The 21951-nt window shown below is 45.8% G+C and overlaps 1 protein-coding gene across 1 annotated transcript in view; it reads left to right on the top strand.

Moving 5' to 3' along the window:
• Positions 1–338: 338 nt before the first annotated feature.
• Positions 339–21951, top strand: part of EPHB3 (EPH receptor B3) — a 123317-nt gene continuing 101704 nt past the window's right edge. The window contains exon 1 of the mRNA XM_033958035.1: positions 339–1124. Coding sequence (XP_033813926.1) covers positions 1073–1124 — 52 coding nt within the window. The 5' untranslated portion in view covers positions 339–1072. The remainder of the gene's footprint in view (positions 1125–21951) is intronic.

Raw genomic sequence — 21951 nt, 5'->3', positions numbered from 1 at the left:
CAATTAGTACTTTATGGGGTGGGGTCAGGGGCGGAGCTTGGGCGGGGTTGGGAGGTACTCGGTTGATATTTGTTAGACTTGACAAGAAGAAGTTGAGAAACTGGCTGCTAAGGCCAAGAATAAGAATAGGCCATCTATACATCTGTCGGTCACTAGATGGCGCGCTCTGTCAAGTCAAATTCTCTGTGTTTATACTGCTCCGCCCCGGTTTACAGCAGGCCAATCGCAGAAGCATGGGCGGGGCTCTCGCTAGAAATCTCTATCCCTCTCTGCCCCTTCCCATTCAATGATCTTATTGCTCCTCCTCAGTTGGGGCGTGGCACTTGTTCAAAGAGCTAATTATTGCAAGCGTCCCGAGGTTAGAAGGCGTGGCTTATGGCCCGGGCTCATTGGTGCGCAGACTCCGCGCCGTTTGCGATGGAGCTGCGCAGTGTCGACAGTAGGGGGAGCAGGAGGTACGGACGATGAGCTGAAGCGAGGAGCCGCTGATGCCGAGCGACTGAGTTAAGAGTGTCTGAGATCCCCGGCAGGATCTGGTTCTGCTGCATCTAGCTCGGGGAACCGGGAGGATCCGGTTCCGTGCACCGGACAGGATCGGCCTTCGTGCGCCCGGCAGGATCTGGTTCTGCTGCATCTAGCTCGGGGCATCGGGAGGATCCGGTTCCGTGCACCGGACAGGATCGGGCTTCGTGCGCCCAGCAGGATCTGGTTCTGCTGCATCTGGCTCGGGAGGATCCGGTTCCGTGCACCGGACAGGATCGGGCTTCGTGCGCCCGGCAGGATCTGGTTCTCCTGCATCTACTTCGGGGCACCGGGAGGATCCGGTTCCGTGCCCGGACAGGATCGGGCTTCTTGCGCCCGGCAGGATCTGGTTCTGCTGCATCTGGCTCGGGGCACCGGGAGGATCCGGTTCCGTGCACCGGACAGGATCGAGCTCCATCGCGTGCATCTGGTGCTCGGGCTCTTGATCTTACGAGTCCTGCCAGACTTGTCTCTTTGTCTTGTCTTCTCGGATTTTTTGCTTGGAAATTATTGCTGCGCTGTCCGCCTCCAGCTCGGATTTCCTGCTGCAATGATCTCGTTCCTGCTGTTGCTGCTGCTGCCCGTCGGTCGAGCGCTGGAAGGTGAGGAGAGTCTGGGGGAGGGGGAGATTGAAAATGATAATAGTTGTAGATGGAGAACAGAGGATTAGTTTGCCTGGAGTAGATCATATGCAGAATTCATAGGATGAGCAAGGAAATCTGCCCTATGTATGTAAAAGTGTTTGTTGTCTTTGATTTGGGAGTCAGCAGGATGCAAACGGTAAGCCGGGCGGGGGGGGGGGGGGGGGGGACTGCTACTGAATCTGGGTTACCTGCATTGTACAGGGGTGGTGGAGTGGCAGGGTGTTCTTCTCTGGGGAGGAGACCCTGAGCAACGTTGCTCTCTCTTTATGGCACTTCTGCTCTTTTGAGTGGGAACAGTGAATATGGGTAAATGGAGAAGAGAGAGACCCTTTGATAAGAAGATAACTTTATGTCCTTCTCTCCAGCAACATTTCCTCCTCTTGGCCCTGCAGGTGTCCAGGAATTTTCCACCCTTCTAAAAGCTGATTTTTTAAAATGTTATGTTTCTAACAAAACTGCTCAGTATTTCTGGGCCCAAAAGTGTTTCTTCATCTTCATCCCTTCTCCCAGTTGATAGAGCAAAAGTTGTACCTTCAAAGTTTTGTGCTTTGGCAATTGTTTATCACCAAGTGCCAAAAGTCTTGTTTAGGCAGTGGCGTACCTAGGGTATGTGGCACCTGGACACATCATTTTTTGACACCCCCTCCCCCATCTAAAAAAATATTTTTTGTAATGACCATGAAACGGAATAAATGGTCAGAATAGAAACAGGCAGTGAAAATTTTCTTTTATTGAACCTCATATATGTAACCGTTATTCCAAACATAACATAACATAAATTATGTCTGAATTGTCATGACATCAGAAGTACATATGGAGTAGTTGCAGGTGATGCTTGGGACAGTTCTGATTGTGTTAGTTCGGTTTTATGTGTTTTTTGAATAGAAGGGTTTTTATTTCTTTTTTGAAGGTTTTGTAGTCTGTGGTTAAGGTCAATAGATTGTAGAGTTGGGGGTCGAGTGTTGCAGCTTGAATGGCTAGGAGGTTGTCGAACAGTTTTTTTTCTTTTGACGTTTTTGGTTGGAGGGTGTGTGAGTTCTCCTATGTCTGGTTGAGGTGGATTGAATTATTTAGCTGAAGAAATTAGTTAACCCCCCCCCCATTCCACACACATTAATTCTCTTCCATTTTTGTTCCCATTATAAAAAACACTGATAAGTTCCCAGAAAAAAAATACATTAAAATAAGAAGTGAAAACAAAGGCCCCTACAGATGAGAACATAACATAAGAATAGCCTAACTGGGTCAGACCAATGGTCCATCATGCCCAGTAGCCCATTCTCATGGTAGCCAATCCAGGTCTCTAATACCTGGTCAAAACCCAAAGAGTAGCAACATTCCATGCTACCGATCCAGGGCAAACAGACACATCCCCCATGTCTTAATAACAGACTATGGACTTTTCCTCCAGGAATTTGTCCAAATCTTTCTTAAAACCAGCTACACTATCTGCTTTTACCATAACTTCTGGCCACTTCATTTTTAAGTTTAGATTTTTCCTTCCAAACAGAGACCTTCCTAGATGTCAAATACAGCACAAGGTAACTTCACATGGACTTAGCTGTGCAGGAAATATAAATCTCCTCATACACCCACCATATAGTGCAAAAATGTGCAAAGGTCTGGTTTTTTCTTTCGATCACTACATAGCCTAATGCCACACAAGCAGTGCTGTTACAAACATATTCTGTAGGTCAGTGCTAAGGTTAACAAAGTTTCCTTCTTTGGACCAGAAGGAGATACTGACAAACCACTGGAAGAGATCCCAAAACAACTACCCAGGAACAACACTCAAAGACCCACTCAGTGTGTGAACCAGTTGAGTGGAGTGGACTAACTGGGGGGTGGAAATGGGCCCGGAGTTTGCTCAGCAGAATTTCCCAGACCACCTCTTCCTCTCAACACATTGACACGCTGCCACCACCACCACTAGGAACACCTCACCGGGTAGGCCAGCAATGCTATAAACTTTATAAAACACATTATTATATTTTCTTATAAAGCACATATTTTAACTGAACTCTCTGACATCCTCAGCCTTTCCATTCACAAAAATAAAAGGAAGAAAAGTTCCCATTTCCTGCTGTCTCATGTCCCCGGCCTATACAATATTTTTCTTCTGCAGACTCTTAAAAAGTCTGACCAAATCCTTGTTTCACTTGCATTATAAAGTACCGAGGATGCCATCTCTCCCCAATCCCAGGTCCTAAAGTCTAAGACAGTAGCGCAAACTAGTGCTGCCAGATTCAGGAAAAAAAACTTCGATTTTATTCAGCCTTTTGAATTGGTTTATCGATTCGATTTTCCTGCCCAATTGGGTGTTTTTTCCAAACATCCTGGTGGGTTTATTTTATAGCTTTTTCACCCCCCCCTTTGGCTTCTCCTAACCACACTGGCGCTGTGGTGTAAATAAAATAAAGAAACAAAAAGGACTTTTCCTCTCTCTGTTAAATCCTAGCTCACGTTTGTGGTCTAACACCAGCTCTGGCAGGATACACATTTCAAATCTGACATATTGTAATCACAAAACAGAAAATAAAATTAGTTTTTCTACCTTTTGTTGTCTGGTTATTTTTCAAATCTTGTTGGTCCAAGGCTCTGGTTGTCTTCTGATAACTTGCTTGCCAGGGTCTCCTTCTTTCTTCTTTCTCCGTGCTAACCATCCATCTGCCATCTCTGTCCTCCCCTTCCATTTCCCTTCCCTCCCCCGGATGTCTGGCATCTTTTCTTTTTTTCGTCTCCCTCCACAGATCCACCTTTTCTTAATAAGAATAATAACAGTTTATATACCGCAATACCGTGAAGTTCTATCGGTTTACAAAAGATTAAGCGAGGTACAAATTGATTGAACTTAAAAGGGGAGGAAGAAAGAGAGTTGGTGGGACAGGAAATCCATTTTTGAGGATAGAGAAATTAATAGGATATGGTGATCAATATTGAGGGGGAAGGAGAAGAGGGTCAGTTGTCTAGATATTTTAGGAACAGGTGTGTTTTTGTATGTTTCCTGAAAACCTCATAAGTGGTGGGCGAAAGCAATTGTTCTAGGTCCCTACCCCACAGCGCTGCTTGATGTGAGAGAAGGTGTTCGTGGTGTTTTTTCAGTTTGCAACCTCTAACTGGGGGGGAAACGAAGTTGGAGTGTGAGCTCCTCTTGTGTCTGTTGGCTGAGGAGAAAAGGTTGGTTATGTATTTAGGGGCAAGTCCGTATAGTGTTTTGAAGCAGAAGCAGGCGAAATTATACTTTACGCGTGTCTCCATCGGTAGCCAATGCAGCTGCCGGTAGTAGGGTGGACACGTGATCAAACTTTTTTAGCCCAAAGATCAGTCTGACCGCTGCCTGTTCCCCACTTGAAGGCCTGTCCCCCCCCTTGAAGGCTTAACTAACCTTTCATCCAGCAGCTCACCCTCCTTCCCCACTACTCCAGGGTCCACCATCTCTCCCTTTCTTTTCCCAACTACCCTCCTAACCAGTATCTCTATCCCCCCCTCCACACCATCCCTTGTGTCCAACTTCTCTCCCTTTCTGTTCCTTCCCTCCCTAAAACCCATGGTCCATCAACTCTCTCCCTCTCCTCTATTTTCAGACCCATTATCTCTTCCCACCCAAAGTACGGCATATGCACGTCTCTGTGAACCCCTCCCCTTTCCCTCCGTACTTCTACACCAGGGCCCCCCCTCCCCTGAAGGCCTGTCCCCCTTAAAGGTCTGCATCCCACCCCTGAAGGCCTGTCCCCCCCTTGAAGGCCTGCACTCCCCCGAAGGCCTGCATATCCCCGAAGACCTGTTCCCCCCTTGAAGGCCTGCCTGCCTGTTCCCCTTGAAGGCCTGTCCCCCCCCAAAGGCCTGCACCCCCCCCCGAAGGCCTGTCCCCCCCTTGAAGGCTGCCTGTTCCCCTTGAAGGCCTGTCCCCCCCCCACCGAAGGGCTGCCTGCCTGTTCCCTTTAAAGGCCTGTGCCCCCCCTTTGAAGGCCTGCACCCCCACCGAAGGCCTGCACCCCCCCGAAGGCCTGTCCCCCCCCTTGAAGGCCGGCCTGCCTGTTTCCCTTGAAGGCCTGTTCCCCCCTTGAAGGCCTGTCCTCCCCCTTGAAGGCCTGCCTGCCTGTCCCCCCCGAAGGCCTGCCTGCCTGTTCCCCTTGAAGGCCTGTGCCCCCCCTTGAAGGCCTGCATGCCTGTCCCACTTGAAGGCCTGTCCCCCCCCGAAGGCCTGCACCCCCCCGAAGGCTTGTCCCACCCCTTGAAGGCTTGCCTGCCTGTCCCCTTTGAAGGCCTGCAACCCCCCCCCGAAGGCTTGCACCCCCCTGAAGGCTTGTCCCTCCCCTTGAAGGCTTGCCTGCCTGTTTCCCTTGAAGTCCTGTCCCCCCTCCAAAGGCCTGCACCCCCCGAAGGCTTGTCCCCACCCTTGAAGGCTTGCCTGCCTGTTCCCCTTGAAGGCCTGTCCCCCTGAAGGCCTGCCTCCCCCCCTCCACAAGGCCTGCCTGCCCGCCCCACCTTGAAGGCCTGCTGCCCCCCCATTACCTTGAAGGACCGCTCGCTCCTACCACCACCACCAGGAAGCACTGCTCATCCCCCCGGCCTCCCCGTCAGAGGAGGGGCGGGACCGCGGCGGAGGAAACAGCCGAAGCAGGCTGTTTCCAGATGGGACACCCAGCGCTGGGGGGGGAACCGGACCGGGAGCACCCCCTCAGGGCTTGCACCCGGGGCGGACCTCCCCCCCGCCCTGCCCCCCCATTGGTACGCCACTGTGTTTAGGGTCCAGAAAACACTTCCTTTTCTTATGATTGCTGCTTGATTGGACAGAATCTACTAATACAGTGTCTCCAAATTTAGTTTCTATAGCAAAATTAGTTAATATATAGGGCCTGAGAACTTGTATGTGTAGTGGTTAGGTCTCTAAACATGAAACTTAAGCGATTTCCTTATCCAAAGATATCCAAGCTGGTATTGAAATGGAATTCTTTGTGATCTCCTTAGGCTATGAGTGATTAGTCAGACTATAAAAATTAGAAATAAGTAATGTTTATGCAGATAAAGATGGACTGAGAATCTCTGCCTAGCTCTCTAGCACTGAGCTACCATAAGGATGGTTCGTGTTTGCAGGCCTGCTAAATACCAATTCTAAACTGAATGTTTACTAGCAGGAGCAAATGAATGTGTGTATTAATTTAAACATTGTCTCTCTGGTCTCAGGTCTGTATCAGTGGCGCGGTCCGCTAATCCTTCCTCCGGGTTCTGTTGGGTCTCCACCTCCTCTGCCTGTCCAGATCCTCTGCAAGGTCCTACTCCCATGGTGTCTGGTGGATTCTGTCCTCCAACTGTTGGCTCCCTTCTGATTTGCTGGTGGTCCTGCAGGCCTCCTCGATGAATTTCTCGAGCTCTCTGACTTGCTCCGTGATGTGACTCTCTCTGGTGGTATCCTCAGTTGTCCAGCACGGTTCCTCTATGGTGCGGAGTCCCTCCAGCTCCTGGACCCTGACCTGCAATCTCCCGACTTCCCTCCTCAGGCTATCCAGTTCCTGGCATCGACCGTATATGTACGCCTGCCTCCCGGAGGGGAGGTAGTCATACATATGACACTCGGTGCAGTACACTGGGTAGCTCCGCTGGGTTCCTGCAGCCTCCATTTTCTTTTTCCTTGTTCCTATGGTCCCTCGGTGTGTAGAAGTGGTGCCCGGCGTGCAGCTAGCTTCCTGGTGTTCTTTGGTGTTCTGGAGTCCTTGGCTGTCTTTGCTCGGCCCTTCTCAAGGCCCTTCTCAAGGCACTCTCGCTAGCCTCGCCGCGCACCGAACGGCTGCGCACCGTTGGCTCCCCCCCTTTTAAGGGGGAGTCCAAGCTCGCTGACGCTGCTGTGACGCCGGGGGGGTGGGCGGAACTTCTTCTCGCCGCTACCCCACGCTGTCTGCCTGCCTTCTCACCATGCTGCTACTGCTGACGCTGCTGCTCCTTCTCTTTCCCGCTCTCTCCTCGCCTCTCCACTCTCCCTTCTGCCGGTGCCCGCTGCCTCCCGCACCGGTTGGATTGCTGTCCTGCCGCCGCTGTTTCCTCCCTTTTAAGGGGGAGTCCGGGCTCGCTGACGCTGCTGTGACGGTGGGAGGGGGGGTGGGCAGAGCTTCCTCTCGCCGCTACCCCACTCTGTCTGCCTGCCTTCTCACCACGCTGCTACTGCTGATGCTGCTGCTCCTTCTCTTTCCCGCTCTCTCCTCACCTCTCTGCTCTCCCTTCTGCCGGTGCCCGCTGCCTCCCGCACCGTTGGATCGCTGTCCTGCCGCCGCTGTTTCCTCCCTTTTAAGGGGGAGTCCAGGCTCGCTGACACTGCTGTGACGCCGGGGGTGGGTGGGCGGAGCTTCCTCTTGCCGCTACCCCACGCTGTCTGCCTGCCGTCTCACCACGCTGCTACTGCTGACGCTGCTGCTCCTTCTCTTTCCCGCTCTCTCCTCGCTTCTCCGCTCTCCCTACCTGGGTAGCTTGTATAGATTCACTCTTTTTGTCCTGTTTGTACGTTTTCTTGAGCAGGGACTGTCTCTTGGGTGTTAATGTATAGCACTATAGAAATGATTAGTAGTAGTGGTATGTTTCTATGATCTTCTCTTCCCAGTTTGTCCTCTCTCTTTTTTTGCAATCCTAGCTGGGTCCCCACTCACCTCCAGTCCCTGTTCTTCCCGTAATCTTTTCCCCTCCCCTCCCTCCCCAATGAACCTATTTATTGGGTCCTCCACAGTCACCAGCTCTAAAGCAGTCGGCTCCTGCCTGAACATCTCTCCTTCCTATTTACATACAGTAGAAATATGAGCTGATTCAGCCATGGAGCTCTGTATTGATGTGGCCTGTATATGCGAGCTCTTTAAACTGCATGCTGCCATTGGGCCATAGTGTCACTGTGGATCATTGGGTCTCCCCATTTTTCTTTGCTGGCAACTAAAATTAGGGCCATAATTTACAGATTTTCAGTATAATTCTTGAGGGATTTAATTTTTTTATTGGACATAGTCTAAAAATGAATTTGAGAGTTTTGTTTGAGAGATGTTACAGGAATGTCACATTTGTCACATAGCATTGGGCCTGGAGTCCTATCCGTTAGTTCCAGGAGGCATGAGATAGTGGTAGTGACCCAGGAAATACTCCTTTGGGTACCAGAAAAAGAGAATGTGAGCAAGGAAGAAGCAAAAGAGAGACTGTATGGAGAGAGGAGGGTTACACGGGTTTTGGAGCGGCTTCCATGAGACATCCTGCAATGAACTGGCTGTGATGAATCATCCCATTCTGGGTTACAGAGAGTCTAGACCCCCCGAGAACAGAAAGAAAATATGAAGTTGAATGAGGTTGGGGGATCTTGTCCCTGAAGGCAGAACAAAAACAGAGTAGCAAGATCCAGCTGGTGGATCTGATCTCTAGGAGCAGAGAAAGAGAGACGGAGCACTAGATATTCCTTGAGTGATGAGAGAAGAGACTTGGGATACTGGTTTTACAGGTTTGCCATTTCAGCCTGAGCTCTTATTGATTGAGACACCAAACTGTTTCATAAATGGCATTCAAATTAGGCTAATGAGACTTTCTTAGTTTTTCACAAATTTTTGCACATTTCAGAATCAATAACCAAGTTGTGATAACCTTTTTATTGAACAATGTATCTTTGATGAGATCTAGAGATTTTTTTTCCCCTCTTCATTAAGACAGTGAAGAAACAATGCAGTGACAGTACACTGGGTTTAAATAATAGAAATTCATCTAGGTTTTAGGTTGCCTGCATGTTAGTACAACTCTGTGAAAGGGGTTGGAAGATAGACAGAGGTGATGCGACAGTCCCTGATAATAGGTGAGAGGGCCAGTGTGTCCTTTTGTTCTAACTTTCAAAAGTTTTCTGTTTTTGTTTGTTCCTTTAGCTGTCATACTTTTTTTAAATTGTAAAGTCATTAAAGAAGTGATATTCCTTTGACAAAAGTCCATCTACTAAACTGCAAGTGATTTTGATGGCTTGGTTTCATAGCAAGCACAGTTTTTTTAGGGGTCACGTGATGTGTTGAGAGGGGTAAGACGTGTTCTGCTTGAGCTGTGGGGTCTCGGGTCTTTTCCCCTCATTCTGCTTCAAAATTTTCACTAATCCTTGCTCAACTGCAGTTTCACTGGCGTTGCTGGTATATGGACAAGTTTGTCCAGCATTTCAGCCCGAGTATAAGCGGGAAATCCACTCGCGCCGAGAAAGAAAAATCTACGCGCTTCCTGAAACCTGACCCCAAGATGGCGGCTCAAGAATCGGGCCCCACATTTCAGCTCTCCGCTGAACATATAGAAGCCTTGTCGGAGTCAATAGTGCATGCCCTAGAAGCCCGATTTGAACAGCTGTCGAGCCAACTTACCACAATGAAAACCCAGCTCGCAGACACCATGAAGGCGTACTGGGGATCTGGAAACCCGAGTGGCGTTGACGGAGGGTGCACATATCGCCTTGGCGGCAGAGCTGACTGCATTACAAGAACAGGTGCGTCGGCAGTATGAAAAATTAGAGGATCTTGAAAACCGCTCAGGGAGGGACAACCTGCGGTTAGTGGGTTTTCCTGAATCAATGTCTGATGCTATCATCTTATCCACCGTGGAGTCCTGGCTGAGGAAAGAACTTCCCTTGCCTTCGGGAATGGGACCGCTTCAGTTAGAACAGGTGCACCAGCTTGGCAGGAGGCATGATGATTGCGCCCGGGCCCGGGTGATCATATTGAAGGTGCATAACTACACTCACAAGGCAGAACTACTCCGCCAATACAGACAGAAGCGTAATACCCTTTGCTATGCTGGGGAACCTGTCCGGCTGTTCCAAGTTATTCTCCGGCTCTACAGGAACGGTGTTGGTTGTTCTCCCCGCTGTGCTCTGCTCTTTACGCATGTAAATGCCACTTTTTGCTCCTGTACCCAGCGCTCTTGAAGATCTGGACAAGCGCTGGGTGGAAGAACTTTGATTCGGTAGAGTCGGCTCAGGCCTATGTGGACTCACTGCCTGAGGAGCCACACACTTCTAATTCTCCTTGATTGGTTGTATCTGCACATGGACTGTTTCTTATCGTGTTGTTCTGGGGGACTGGACCGGACCATGGGCATGGTCATTGGAGTTTTCATTGGGTTCCTTTGCGAGCCCCTGTTTCTACCATGTCTCTCTTTGGGCTTAGGCCCGCTTGGACTGGGCTCATCTATGGGACTACAGTTGTACCTTGTTTGATAGTTTGGGGGTGATTGTGGGTCTACTGATTTCCTGCTCCTTTCATCTTGTTCACTGGCTAGTGACTATTGTTTTCACCTCCAGTGTTCTTATATTCACTTTGTTTGTAATTGCTTTGGAGTACTGTCAAGGGGTGTGGTGGGGGTACCCATAGCCATTCTGGGGGAGGGGGAGATCTTGGGAAGTGTGATTGCTTGTTGTTACATTCTGGAAGGGTTTATCTGAGAGGTATTTCTGGTCTGTTGTTTCCTATGATGGGGGGGGGGGGGGTTCTCTTGGGTCTCTTTGGGGCCTTCTTTTTTTTCTGGCTGTGCTGGTATGCTTGTTCGGATGGGGTATGCTTGTGTATTGCCTGGCTATTGGTCATCTTGCTGAATAAGGCATTGGGACTCTCCCTTTCATTGATCTCTGGTTTCTCTCCCTCGCTGTATTTTGGCTCCTGTTGGGTGCTTTTGGAGGGTCACTACCAGTCCCTTTGGGCTGGCTGTTTTTAGTTTTCTGCAGTGTGTGCGCCCTCTTTTCTTGTTAATGCTGAGTGTGTGCCCCTTGAGGTGCTTCCAGTAAATTTTTCTGGCTGGAGAGGGGGGTCGTTGTATGTTTTGGGAGTGGAATATTATTCCGGATCTGGACGCCAGTTAATCTTTACATATTTACTTGAGTTGTGTGTGTGAGTGGGGGGAACGGGACTGGGGGCCCCGCTCACATCGTTGTGACTCCCTCGTTCCGACCACCTAGATGGTGCAGTGCGGGTTTTTGTAGTGGAAGTTCTGAGGGGAGGGTTTAGTATTCTGTGGGTAGGGGTTGGGTTGTTGTTGGGTTGAGTGGGTGGGTGGGGGGGTCCTCCTCCGCTATTTGTATTATGTTTTCTGGGCTCTTGCCTTGTGTTTATTCTACTTCACAGGCTATGTTTTATGTTTGGAAGTACTACCTAGGAGGATGGCTGGGCTCCTGGGGTAGTTCCTTAATTTTTCTATTGCATTTTCTTTTCTGCTTGTTTCCTGATTTTCCAATCTGAGCACTTCATTTAGGTTTACATCTTGGAATGTAGGGGGAATCACGTCTCCGGTTAAGTGGTCAAAAATTATTGCAGCCCTGCAGCGTTATTGTTTGGACATTGCTTGTTTACAAGAGACTCGTTTAACGGACAAGAAACATCTTAAACTGCATCGCTCTTGGGTATGGGAGGTTTACTTTGCTTCCTCCCCGGGCCGCTGTGGTGGTATTGGTTGTGCTGGTCCGCAAATCTTCACCCCTGGGAGTTAAGGTTCTTGATAAAGATCCTGATGGCAGACACTTGCTTTTGCGTCTGACGTTGGGGGACCAACATTATCTGTAGCTCGTGGTTTATGGCCCCAACTTGTCGGAAATTTCTTTTCTACAATGGCTGACTTAATTTTGCTCTCGTTACTCTGGCGATCCGCTTCTTCTTTTGGGAGACTTTAATTTGGTTCTGGACCCTGCTTCAGATAAGTCCAACATCCCTATTGCCCCTTTGGGGGCCAAAGGTTGTCTTCTTTCTGACCTTTGTGATACTCTTTCAGTGGTGGACCCATGACGTCTACTACACCCTGAGGTATGAGACTATACTCATCTCTCTTGGGCTCACAATACTTGGTCTCGGATAGATCATATTTTTGTGTCTTCAACATTGTTCCTTTCTGTCACTTCAGCAGAGATTGGTCCTCTGAACATTTCTGACCATATCCTGATCTGGGTAGATAGTCACCTGGACGTAACATACCTCTGTACACCTTTTTGGTGCTTTCAACATACTTTATTGATAAAATTAATAAGATTAGGTCAACTTTCACCACAAATCAACATGTTACACTTGACCAAGAACAAACCGAGCCCAGTTCACTATCTTCAAAATGTTCTCATTTCAAGATCCCAAACCTTATAGAGATCGAAACTTTTATGAAATCTATTAATACAAAGGGCTCCCAAGTAGACTCAATACCACCTTTCCTCCTTAAACGTTACTTTAAGATTTTTGGTTCAGTAATCCTCACACTAGTTAGTGAAAGTCTGAAACAAAGTATCATTCCAAAAGCCTGGAAAGAATCAATCATTCGTCCAATTGCTAAAGACCAAAAAGTTAGCGCTGAGGATAAGTCAAATTACAGGCCAATAGCCAACATTCCTTTTTTATCAAAATTAACCGAGAAGGTGGTATTTAATCAGATATCAGAATTTATTGAAAAAACTAACATCTTGCACCCAAACCAGACAGGTTTTAGGCAGCACCATTCCACAGAATACTCATTAGTAGGCATGACTACATCCATTCAATATTTCTTAGATCACTACCAATTGGTTCTCCTAGTTTCTATAGATCTCTCAGCTGCTTTCGACACGACAGACCATGAGCTTTTATTAAACAGGCTCCAATCTATTGGCATTACAGACCAGGTTTTATCTTGGTTTCAATCGTATTTCACTGACCGTACTTCATCTGTGTTATTTAATAATGAAACTTCTGATAGCTTTTCTACTACATATGGTGTTCCACAAGGATCTATACTGTCTCCTCTTCTGTTTAATATTTTTCTTGCCCCATTGTTGACTCTGTGTCAATCCATCGGCTTTAATGTATTTGCCTATGCCGATGATATTCAGCTCTTACATCCATTAGACACCAATAACCCTTTGGACACATCATCAATTAATATGAAACTTGAAAAATTACACCAATGGCTGAATACTAATAGACTAGCACTTAATGTCAATAAATCAAATGTGATGCTTTTTCCCTGGAAGGATAATCTAAAACTAAATTTTCCAATTACTATCAAGGGTTTTCCCTTACAACCAGTTTGTAATATTAAGATTATAGGGATTATTTTTGATCACAAACTATCCTTTCATGATCACATCAGTAGCATTGTTAAATCCTCTTTTTTTAGGCTTCGTCAAATTTGCTCTATTTCTCAATTTCTCTACGCTAATTCTCTCAATATTCTTATCCACTCTCTCGTGATTTCCAAAATAGACTATTGTAATGCCCTGTTCAATGGAATAGCTCAAAATGAAATCAAACGTCTACAAATCATTCAAAATGCATCCATTAAGCTCATTTTCAAAGCTAAGAAGTTCGATCACGTAACACCCCTTCTCAAGAAAGCGCACTGGCTTCCAGTTGCTCATCGGGTAATATATAAACTATGTCTGCTCACATTTAAATCCCTTCTCTTTAAAACTCCGGCTTTTTTCTACAAGTTACTAATTCCATACACTTCCAATAGAACATTAAGATCTGCAGAACAGCACTTGCTGACGATTCCTTCCCTTAGAATCATTAATACTAGACAACAACTGATCTTTTCTGTCACGGCCCCCCAAACTTGGAATTCTCTCCCTAGCCACTTAAGAGAAGAACCCAATATAGAAAAATTCAAGAGCTTTCTCTTTAAAGATGCCTTTGTAAATTAGTCATTTAGTCTTCTAACTAATTTTATTTTTTCTCTATAATTTTATTGAAGTAATTTTTAACTTCCCTCTCCTTATGTATCTCCCTTATTTGTTTCTTTAACTTTTAAACAAATTGTAACTCTTATCCATCTCCTCCCTTATGTTCCTAGTTTCGTTAAATTTGTCAATAGTCTCATTAGTCTTAGTTTTGTTATTTATTGTATTATTGCCCTATTTTGTAATTTTATTATTATGTACATCGCTTAGCATTTAGATTAAGCGATTAATCAAATTATCATTAAACTTGAAACTTGAACTGGCTATCAAGGCTCTTTGCTCAGGTAAGGCTGTAGGTCCTGATGGGTTTTCTGGAGAATTTTATCGTATTCTTTCCTCTCGCCTCTGTGGTCCCTTGTTGGCTTATTTCAACACAGCTATTCTTCGGGGATCCTTTCCTCATTATGCTAATGAGGCACTTATTACCTTATTGCTGAAACCTGGTAAGGAGGCTGATGCTCCGGGGTCTTATCGTCCCATTTCTTTGATTAGCGTAGATCTTAAGCTCCATTCTCGCATGTTAGCTGACCGTCTTGCTCCGCATCTTCCTCAGGTCATTCATGAGGATCAGGTGGGGTTTGTCCGTGGTCGCCAATCCGTCTGTAATGTTCGTAAGGTCCTTTTTGTTTTAGCTCATTGTCAATCTCATAATATTCCAGCTTTGTTCGTCAGTCTGGATGCTTCCCAGAAGAATTCTGGTCCCACTACAACCCAACATCCATCCCAGATCCTGACCCTAATTTCATCTCAGACTGGAACAATTTCAGCAATAAGACCCTAAAAGACATTGCTCCACTGAAACTTTGCAAGAAAAAACACCGCTCCTCTGCCAAATGGTTTGATGCTGATCTACTTGCCCTCAAACGTGAAGTATGCAAACTGGAAAGAATCTGGTGCAAATCAGGCACAAACACTGACAGAAACTCATGGCGAATTAAAGTAACAGAATACAAAAAAATGATCAAAGAAAAGCGCCACAAGCACAACTCCCAATTTATCAACACCCCATCCCTAAACACCAATAAACTCTTCAGACTAGTTAACTCCTTATTTGACACCATTCCACATAAAAGCTTCCCCACCGATCTTTCACCCTCCCCGACAAATCTAGCTGACTACTTCGCCAACAAAATTCTCAACTTGAAAACAACGCTCACAACAACTAGCACCTACCCATATATCTATCCACCTTCTACAGAAAATGATGGCTCACCGGCTGACATGACCTGGTCTCACTTCAAAAACCCAGACTGGAACCTATTTCTCAAGCTATATTCAAAATATTCCAAATCCAACTGCCTACTAGACAACTGCCCTCCATCCATCATGAAAACTGCCCCTCTCCCCTTCAAAGCGGAACTCTTCAACTGGGCCACCCTCTGCTTGTCAACCGGCCACTTCCCACTGGAACTTGGACACATTCTCGTATCTCCAATAATCAAAAACCCCAAAGAATCTCCCTCTGTAACCTCCAACTACAGACCCATCGCCAATATTCTGCTCTTTCTTAAAATCATGGAAGGACTTGTCAATTACAATCTCACATCATACCTAGAGAAATTTAACACCCTTAACGACTCCCAGTCTGGATTCCGCACCAATTACAGTACGGAAACCGTTCTAGCCTCACTAACCAATCACCTCCTCCAACTATTCTCACTAGGAAAAAGCGCACTGTTACTCCAGTTTGACCTCAGCAGTGCCTTCGACCTAGTAGACCATGACATTCTGATTAGTTGCCTCGACTCCATTGGCATTTCCGGACAAGTACTAACTTGGCTCACAGGCTTCCTAAAAAACCGAACCTACTAAGTCCATAATGACGGAACCTTCTCCCATACCTGGAGCAACCCCTGCGGAGTCCCCCAAGGCTCCCCCCTATCCCCGTCATTATTCAATATCTACATGGCATCACTGGGACACATGTTATCGAACTGTAACCTGAAATCCTATATTTACGCTGATGACATTACAATCATCATACCCATCACCTCACTGTCACATGAGACAGAACAATACATCTCAACTGTCCTCACCATGGTAGAAAACTGGACCACACACTTCAAACTGAAACTAAACCCAGAAAAAACCAAGTTCTTCCTCGCAAGTCCCAACCACAAACTAACATCCACCACCCTGCAACTTAATGGTTTAACGTATCCAATCAACCCCACTATAAAAATCCTCGGAGTCATCTTGGACCGATGCCTCACTTTGGAAGACCACACTAATGCCCAGGTCAAAAAATGCTTTTCCACCCTTTGGAAACTCCGTTCCATCAAACATTACTTTGATTTCCCCACCTTCAGATTGCTAGTCCAATCCCTAATCCTAAACTCCCTGGATTACTGCAACATCATATATCTGGGCTCCTACAAGAAAACCATTAAATGACTAAGACTCATCCAGAACATCGCCGTCCGCCTCATCTACGGGCTCAAAAAGTCAGCCCTTTCTATAGAAAACTTCATTGGCTACCATTCGAAGCAAGGATCATCTTCAAATTCGCCTGCCTCTGCTTCAAAACCCTAACTGGCTCAGCCCCGATATATCTGTCACGCCACTTCGTCTTCCCAGGCTCTAACCGTACACGCAATGCCCACCTGTTTGCCTACCCCTCCCCAAAAGGATGCATCTACAAAAGATTCTTCGACAAAACCCTCTCTTTCCAAGCTGGCAAATGGAATGACTGCTTGTCCACCCTCATCTCTCTTGCCCCAACTTATCAATCCTTCAGGAAATCTCTCAAATCATACCTCTTTGATAAATTCCTCTAACTCCCGCCCTCCCTACCAAACTAATAATCCCAACCTCGCCTCCCTCCCTACCCTTCCTCCCCTTCTTCCCCGGTTGGCACCCCCCTGGCAACAGCGATTGGATCATTTTGTAATTGTCACTGGTTTATACCATACACTTGTTAACTAATTCTCTGCACCTTCATCGCATAAATTGCTCTAAATTGTTTCCTGATATGCTGAACTGTTTTCTGACATGCTGTAACTTCGCTGTAAATGTACAGTCTCTTAACCTGTAAACCGCTCTGAACTGTTTTGTTGTATTGCGGTATACAAAAATAAAGTTATTATTATTATTCTAAGGCTTTTGATAGCGTCCACTGGTCTTTTTTGTTTCTTACCCTCGAACATGTTGGGTTGGGTGACTTTTATCTCAATGCGGTACGTTCTCTTGACTCTAATCCGAGGGCCTCTCTGCTGGTCAATGGTACACCCTCGGATTCCTTTCCAATTCTTCGGGGTACTAGGCAAGGCTGCCCGCTTTCACCCTTACTTTTTCTCCTTTCTCTGGAACTTCTGCTTTGTACTCTTCGTGGGTTCACAGAGGTACGGGGTCTTCGTATGGTAGGGGAGGAGTTGAAGACTTTGCCTTTTGCGGACGACATATTTTTGATTTTTACTAGGCCTGATTCTTTACCGACAGCATTGGATCTCATTTCTGAATTTGGCTTCTATTCTGGTCTTTCTCTTAATCTGGATAAATCATTTGCATTGCCTTCTCACCCCGAGTTGCGTATGTCCTGGAGGGGTGTTTTTCCCCCTTCACTGGGCCGATTCTACGTTGAAATATCTGGGGGTACTTATACCTTTGGATTTGTCTAAATTGTATCATTTGAATGTGGAACCATTGTTTCTGGCCCTTCAGAATAAATTGCAGCTGTGGGGAACTCTACCATTTTCACTTTTGGGGTGGGTGCATCTTTATAATATGCTCATTGTCCCATGTTGGTTGTATGTCCTTCATGTCCTTCCTCTTTATTTGACCTCTCGGGATGAAAGCCGCCTGGAGCGTTTGGTTCAGAGGTTTCTTTGGGCTGGGAAGTGGCCTTGCCTGCCATATAAACTGGCGGCGGCTCCGTGGTACAAGGGTGGACTGGGTTTGTTGAACCTTCGCTATCTGACCATTGGATGTGGCATGCGACATATTAATGATCTTTTTAGGGTATTACGGTATATAAACTGTTATTATTATTATTTAGGGGTACTTCTGCCTTTACTAACACCTCTTTGGAACTTTTCTGTTTTCGGACTATTCATTTTAGTGCATACCTACATTCTATTCCTTCTTCTTTGCCTGAGCTTCTCTCTAGCAGGGTGCTGCACCGTCCTTTGCGGAAGGTTTGGCACTGGGTCTGCAAATATCACTCTATTTCTGCTTCTATTACTCCCTTTCTGCCTATCCGCTTTAATAGCTTCTTTCTCCCTGGGGTAGATGGGCCGAGTTTTGTTCGGTGGGAATCAAGGGGCATTCATTATGTGTTTCAATTGGTCGATGATGATGGGATAATTAAATCCTTTGCACAGTTAAGGGAAGAAATTCATCTCCTGCCTACTGATTATTTTGCCTATATGCAAATTCATCATTACACTACTTCATTGCCTTCTAGTTTGTTGAAGGCTTCTTGCCAGGAGCTGTTGTCTACAGCTTTTACCATTGGTTCTCAACTTCCAGTTCCCCTTAAATTTCATCATCGCCATTTGAAGGATGAGTTCCCCTTGTTTGATCATGTTAAATTACAGGATGCTTGGGCTCGGGACCTCGCTATAGAGTTACCTGAAGATGTGTTTATGTAGGCAGTCCGTAGATTGCCTGCCTTTCGCAAATACACCACCTTTTGGGAGCAACATTATAAGTTGGTCTTCCGTTTGTATATTTCTCCTAAGAGGGCCTATCTTTCTGGGTTTCGTGAGTCAGCTAGCTGCTTTTCCTAGATGCCAGGCCCCTGAGGCGAGCTTGGGCCATATGTTCTGGACTTGCCCCAATATTCAATCCTTTTGGAATACTATTTTTCTTTTTGTAGAACCCATTTGGACCTTTACAATTCGACGCTCTCCTTTGTTTTTATTTGGAACTGTTCCCCATTACTACCCTCTTCATAGGGGGGGCTGCTGCTTTCCTCAAGTGGACTGTCTTTATTGCCTTGAAATGTATCTTACTGAAATGGCTTGAGGGGGACACGCCGAACTATTCTATCTGGCAGTGCCGGATGATTACCCTCCTGATGTGGGAACGAAGAGATGTGACGGACTTTTCCTCTCTCCCAGGGCACGTTTTTCAACGCACCTGGGAACCCTTTTGGACTATCATGACCCCCTTGGATGTTGATTCTATGTCTTTCTGTATCACTATGTTACCGTTGGTGTGCTTGTATTGCTTTGTATTATCTCATTGCCTATGTTGGAATTGTATTTGGGAGGAAGACCTGGGGGTGTGTGTGGGGGGGGGGAGAATTGTGTGGGAGGTATTGTACAAAAAAATTTGAGCTTGTTTGTGGTTCCTTTTGTGTATTTGTTTGATTTTCTGGATGAGCTCAATAAAATATATTTGAACATAAGCCTTAGTTTTTCTCTTACCCACCCCAAAGGTTACACTTCTTATATAATACTGGCCAACACTCCTCTTGGTGCCTCAAATGTTAGACCTGTTTTCTGGGTATATTTGACCTGCTGATTCCAAAAATGACACCAGTTTTCTCCTATCAGCTCTAAGCTTTTGAGATACATAACACGTGCCATATACTACTCTTTACTCTTCTTGCCCATTAAAATAGGATATTTTTACAGATTTATTCAATTTCTATACATTTCTCTCAGGGGAGCTCAGAACAGTTTAGATGAATTTATTCAGGTACTCAAGCATTTTTCCCTGTTTGTCCCGGTGGGCTCACAATCTATCTAATGTACCTGGGGCAATGGGGGTCACAAGGAGCAGCTTGGGTTTGAACACACAACCTCAAGAGTGCTAAGGCTGTATCTTTAACCACTGCGCTATTTTAATGCAGTGTTTAAATTAATATCTTTTAAACATAGAAACATGATGGCAGATAAAGGCCAAATGGCCCATCTAGTCTGCCCATCTGTAGTAACCATTATCTCTTTCTCTCTCCGAGGGATCCCACATGCCTATCCAAGGCCCTTTTGAATTCAGACACAGTCTCCGTCTCTACCACCTATTCTGGGAGACTGTTTCATGCATCTACCATCTTTTCTATAAAAAAAAGTATTTCCTCAGATTACTCCGGAGCCTATCACCTCTTAACTTCATCCTATGCCCTCTCAATGCAGAGTTTCCTTTCAAATGAAAGACTCGACTCATGTGCATTTACATTACGTAGGTATTTAAACATCTCTATCGTATCTCCCCTCTCCCGCCTTTCTCCAAAGTATACAGATTGAGATCTTTAAGTCTGTCCCCATAAACTTTATGATGAAGAACACATACCATTTTAATAGCCTTCCTCTGTACCGACTCGATCTTTTTTATATCTTTTTGAAAGTGCGCCTTTCAGAATTGTACACAATATTCTAAATGAGGTCTCACCAAAGTCTTATACAGGGGCATCAATACCTCCTTTTTCCTACTGGCCATACCTCTCCCTATGCAACCTAGCATCCTTCTAGCTTTCACCATCAACTTTTCAACCTGTTTGTCCACCTTAAGATCATCACATACAATCACACCCAAGTCCTGCTCTTCTTTTGTGCACATAACTTCTTCACCCCCTAATCTGAACTGTTCCCTCGTGTTTTTGCAGCCCAAATGCATTACCTGCATTTCTTAGCATTAAATTTTAGCTGCCAAATTTCAGACCATTCTTCAAGCTTCGCCAGGTCTTTCTTCATGTTATTCACGCCATACGGCCTGTCTACTCTATTGTAAATCTTACCCAACAACCCTTCAGCAATATCGTTTATAAAAATGTTAAAAAGAACAGGTCAAAGAACAGAACCTAGAGGCACACCACTGGTAACATCCTTTTCCTCAGAGCGATCTCCATTGATCACTACCCTCTGTCGCCTTCCACTTAACCTGTTCTTGACCCAGCCCGTCACTTTGGGACCCATCCGGAGGGCACTCAGTTTATTTATTAGACATCTGTGTCAAAGGCTTTGCTAAAATCTAAATACACCACATCTAGCACACATCCTCTATCCAATTCTCTGGTTACCCAGTCAAAGAAATTGATCAGATTTGTCTGACAAGACCTACCTCTAGTGAATCCATGTTGCCTCCAGTCCTGTAATCCACAGGATTCCAGAAACTTGACCATTCTCTGTTTTAAAAGTGTTTCCATTAATTTGCTTACCATAGAAGTCAGATTTACCAGCCTGTAATTCCCTACTTCTTCCTTACTTCCACTTTTGTGGAGAGAGACCACGCCCGCTCTTCTTCAATCCTCCAGTACCACTCCTGACTCTAGAGACTTGTTGAAAAGGTCAGTCAGTGGAGCTTCCAGAAACATATTAAAATTTAAAAGAAAAGTGTACAGCGTGAAAATCTACTTAATTCATACCAAAAGCACAAGTTTATGATACAAATGTTCCAGTCATTCGACAGAAGAAGCTCCTTTTGTAAGACTTCCAAGAGTGGGATCTGCCGAGACAATCCCGCATAAGATTCCAACAATAGTCTGCCATCATGTGTGCATCCCATCTTCCTTGGTATATGGCTTCCATTGTTTTTATGTATTAGTGAAATCTTTCACCTTGCTCTTCGCTTAAGTCACCAAGGTTCTCTGGAAAGCAATTTAAGTGACTATGCAGATAATGAACTTTAACACTCATGTTACATCCAAGCCTGTTGAAATGAAAGTGTATATCCTCTACTAATTGTGTGTAGTTGTCTGCCTTCTTGTTGCCAAGAAAGTTTTTTTCACAAGAACAAATGAAGACCAGGCACACAATTCGATTTCATTCATTGATGCTATGAAATGTGGGTCATTTTATAAGTTGTCTGATCTGTGGACTATCGAAAATTCCTGCCTTCTGTTTCTCCATGGTAACATATATGCTATGGGGCTCATAATCGAAAGAGAAAAACGTCTAAAAACCGACCTAAGTCGGAACTTGGATGAACATTTCTCAAAAACGCCCAAATGCCGATAATAAAAACAGGTTTTGGAAGTATTTCTAAACGACCTATGCCTTCATAGTGCTGCTGAATGACCAAAGCTAAATGGGGCATTTCGGGAGGCGTGTCGAGGGCGGGAGTTGGGCGGGACGTGGGCTGGCTTAGACTTAGTCGTACAGCATTTATAACCGAAAGTTTTACAACAGGTACCCCATGAACGCCTACTTCAGAAACTGAAGAACCATGGGG

Source organism: Geotrypetes seraphini, chromosome 9 (genome assembly GCF_902459505.1).
Source record: "Geotrypetes seraphini chromosome 9, aGeoSer1.1, whole genome shotgun sequence".
In the NCBI taxonomy this organism is placed as follows: domain Eukaryota; kingdom Metazoa; phylum Chordata; class Amphibia; order Gymnophiona; family Dermophiidae; genus Geotrypetes; species Geotrypetes seraphini.
Note: the sequence above shows the minus strand (reverse complement) of the source record. Positions and strands in the feature narration are given on the sequence as shown.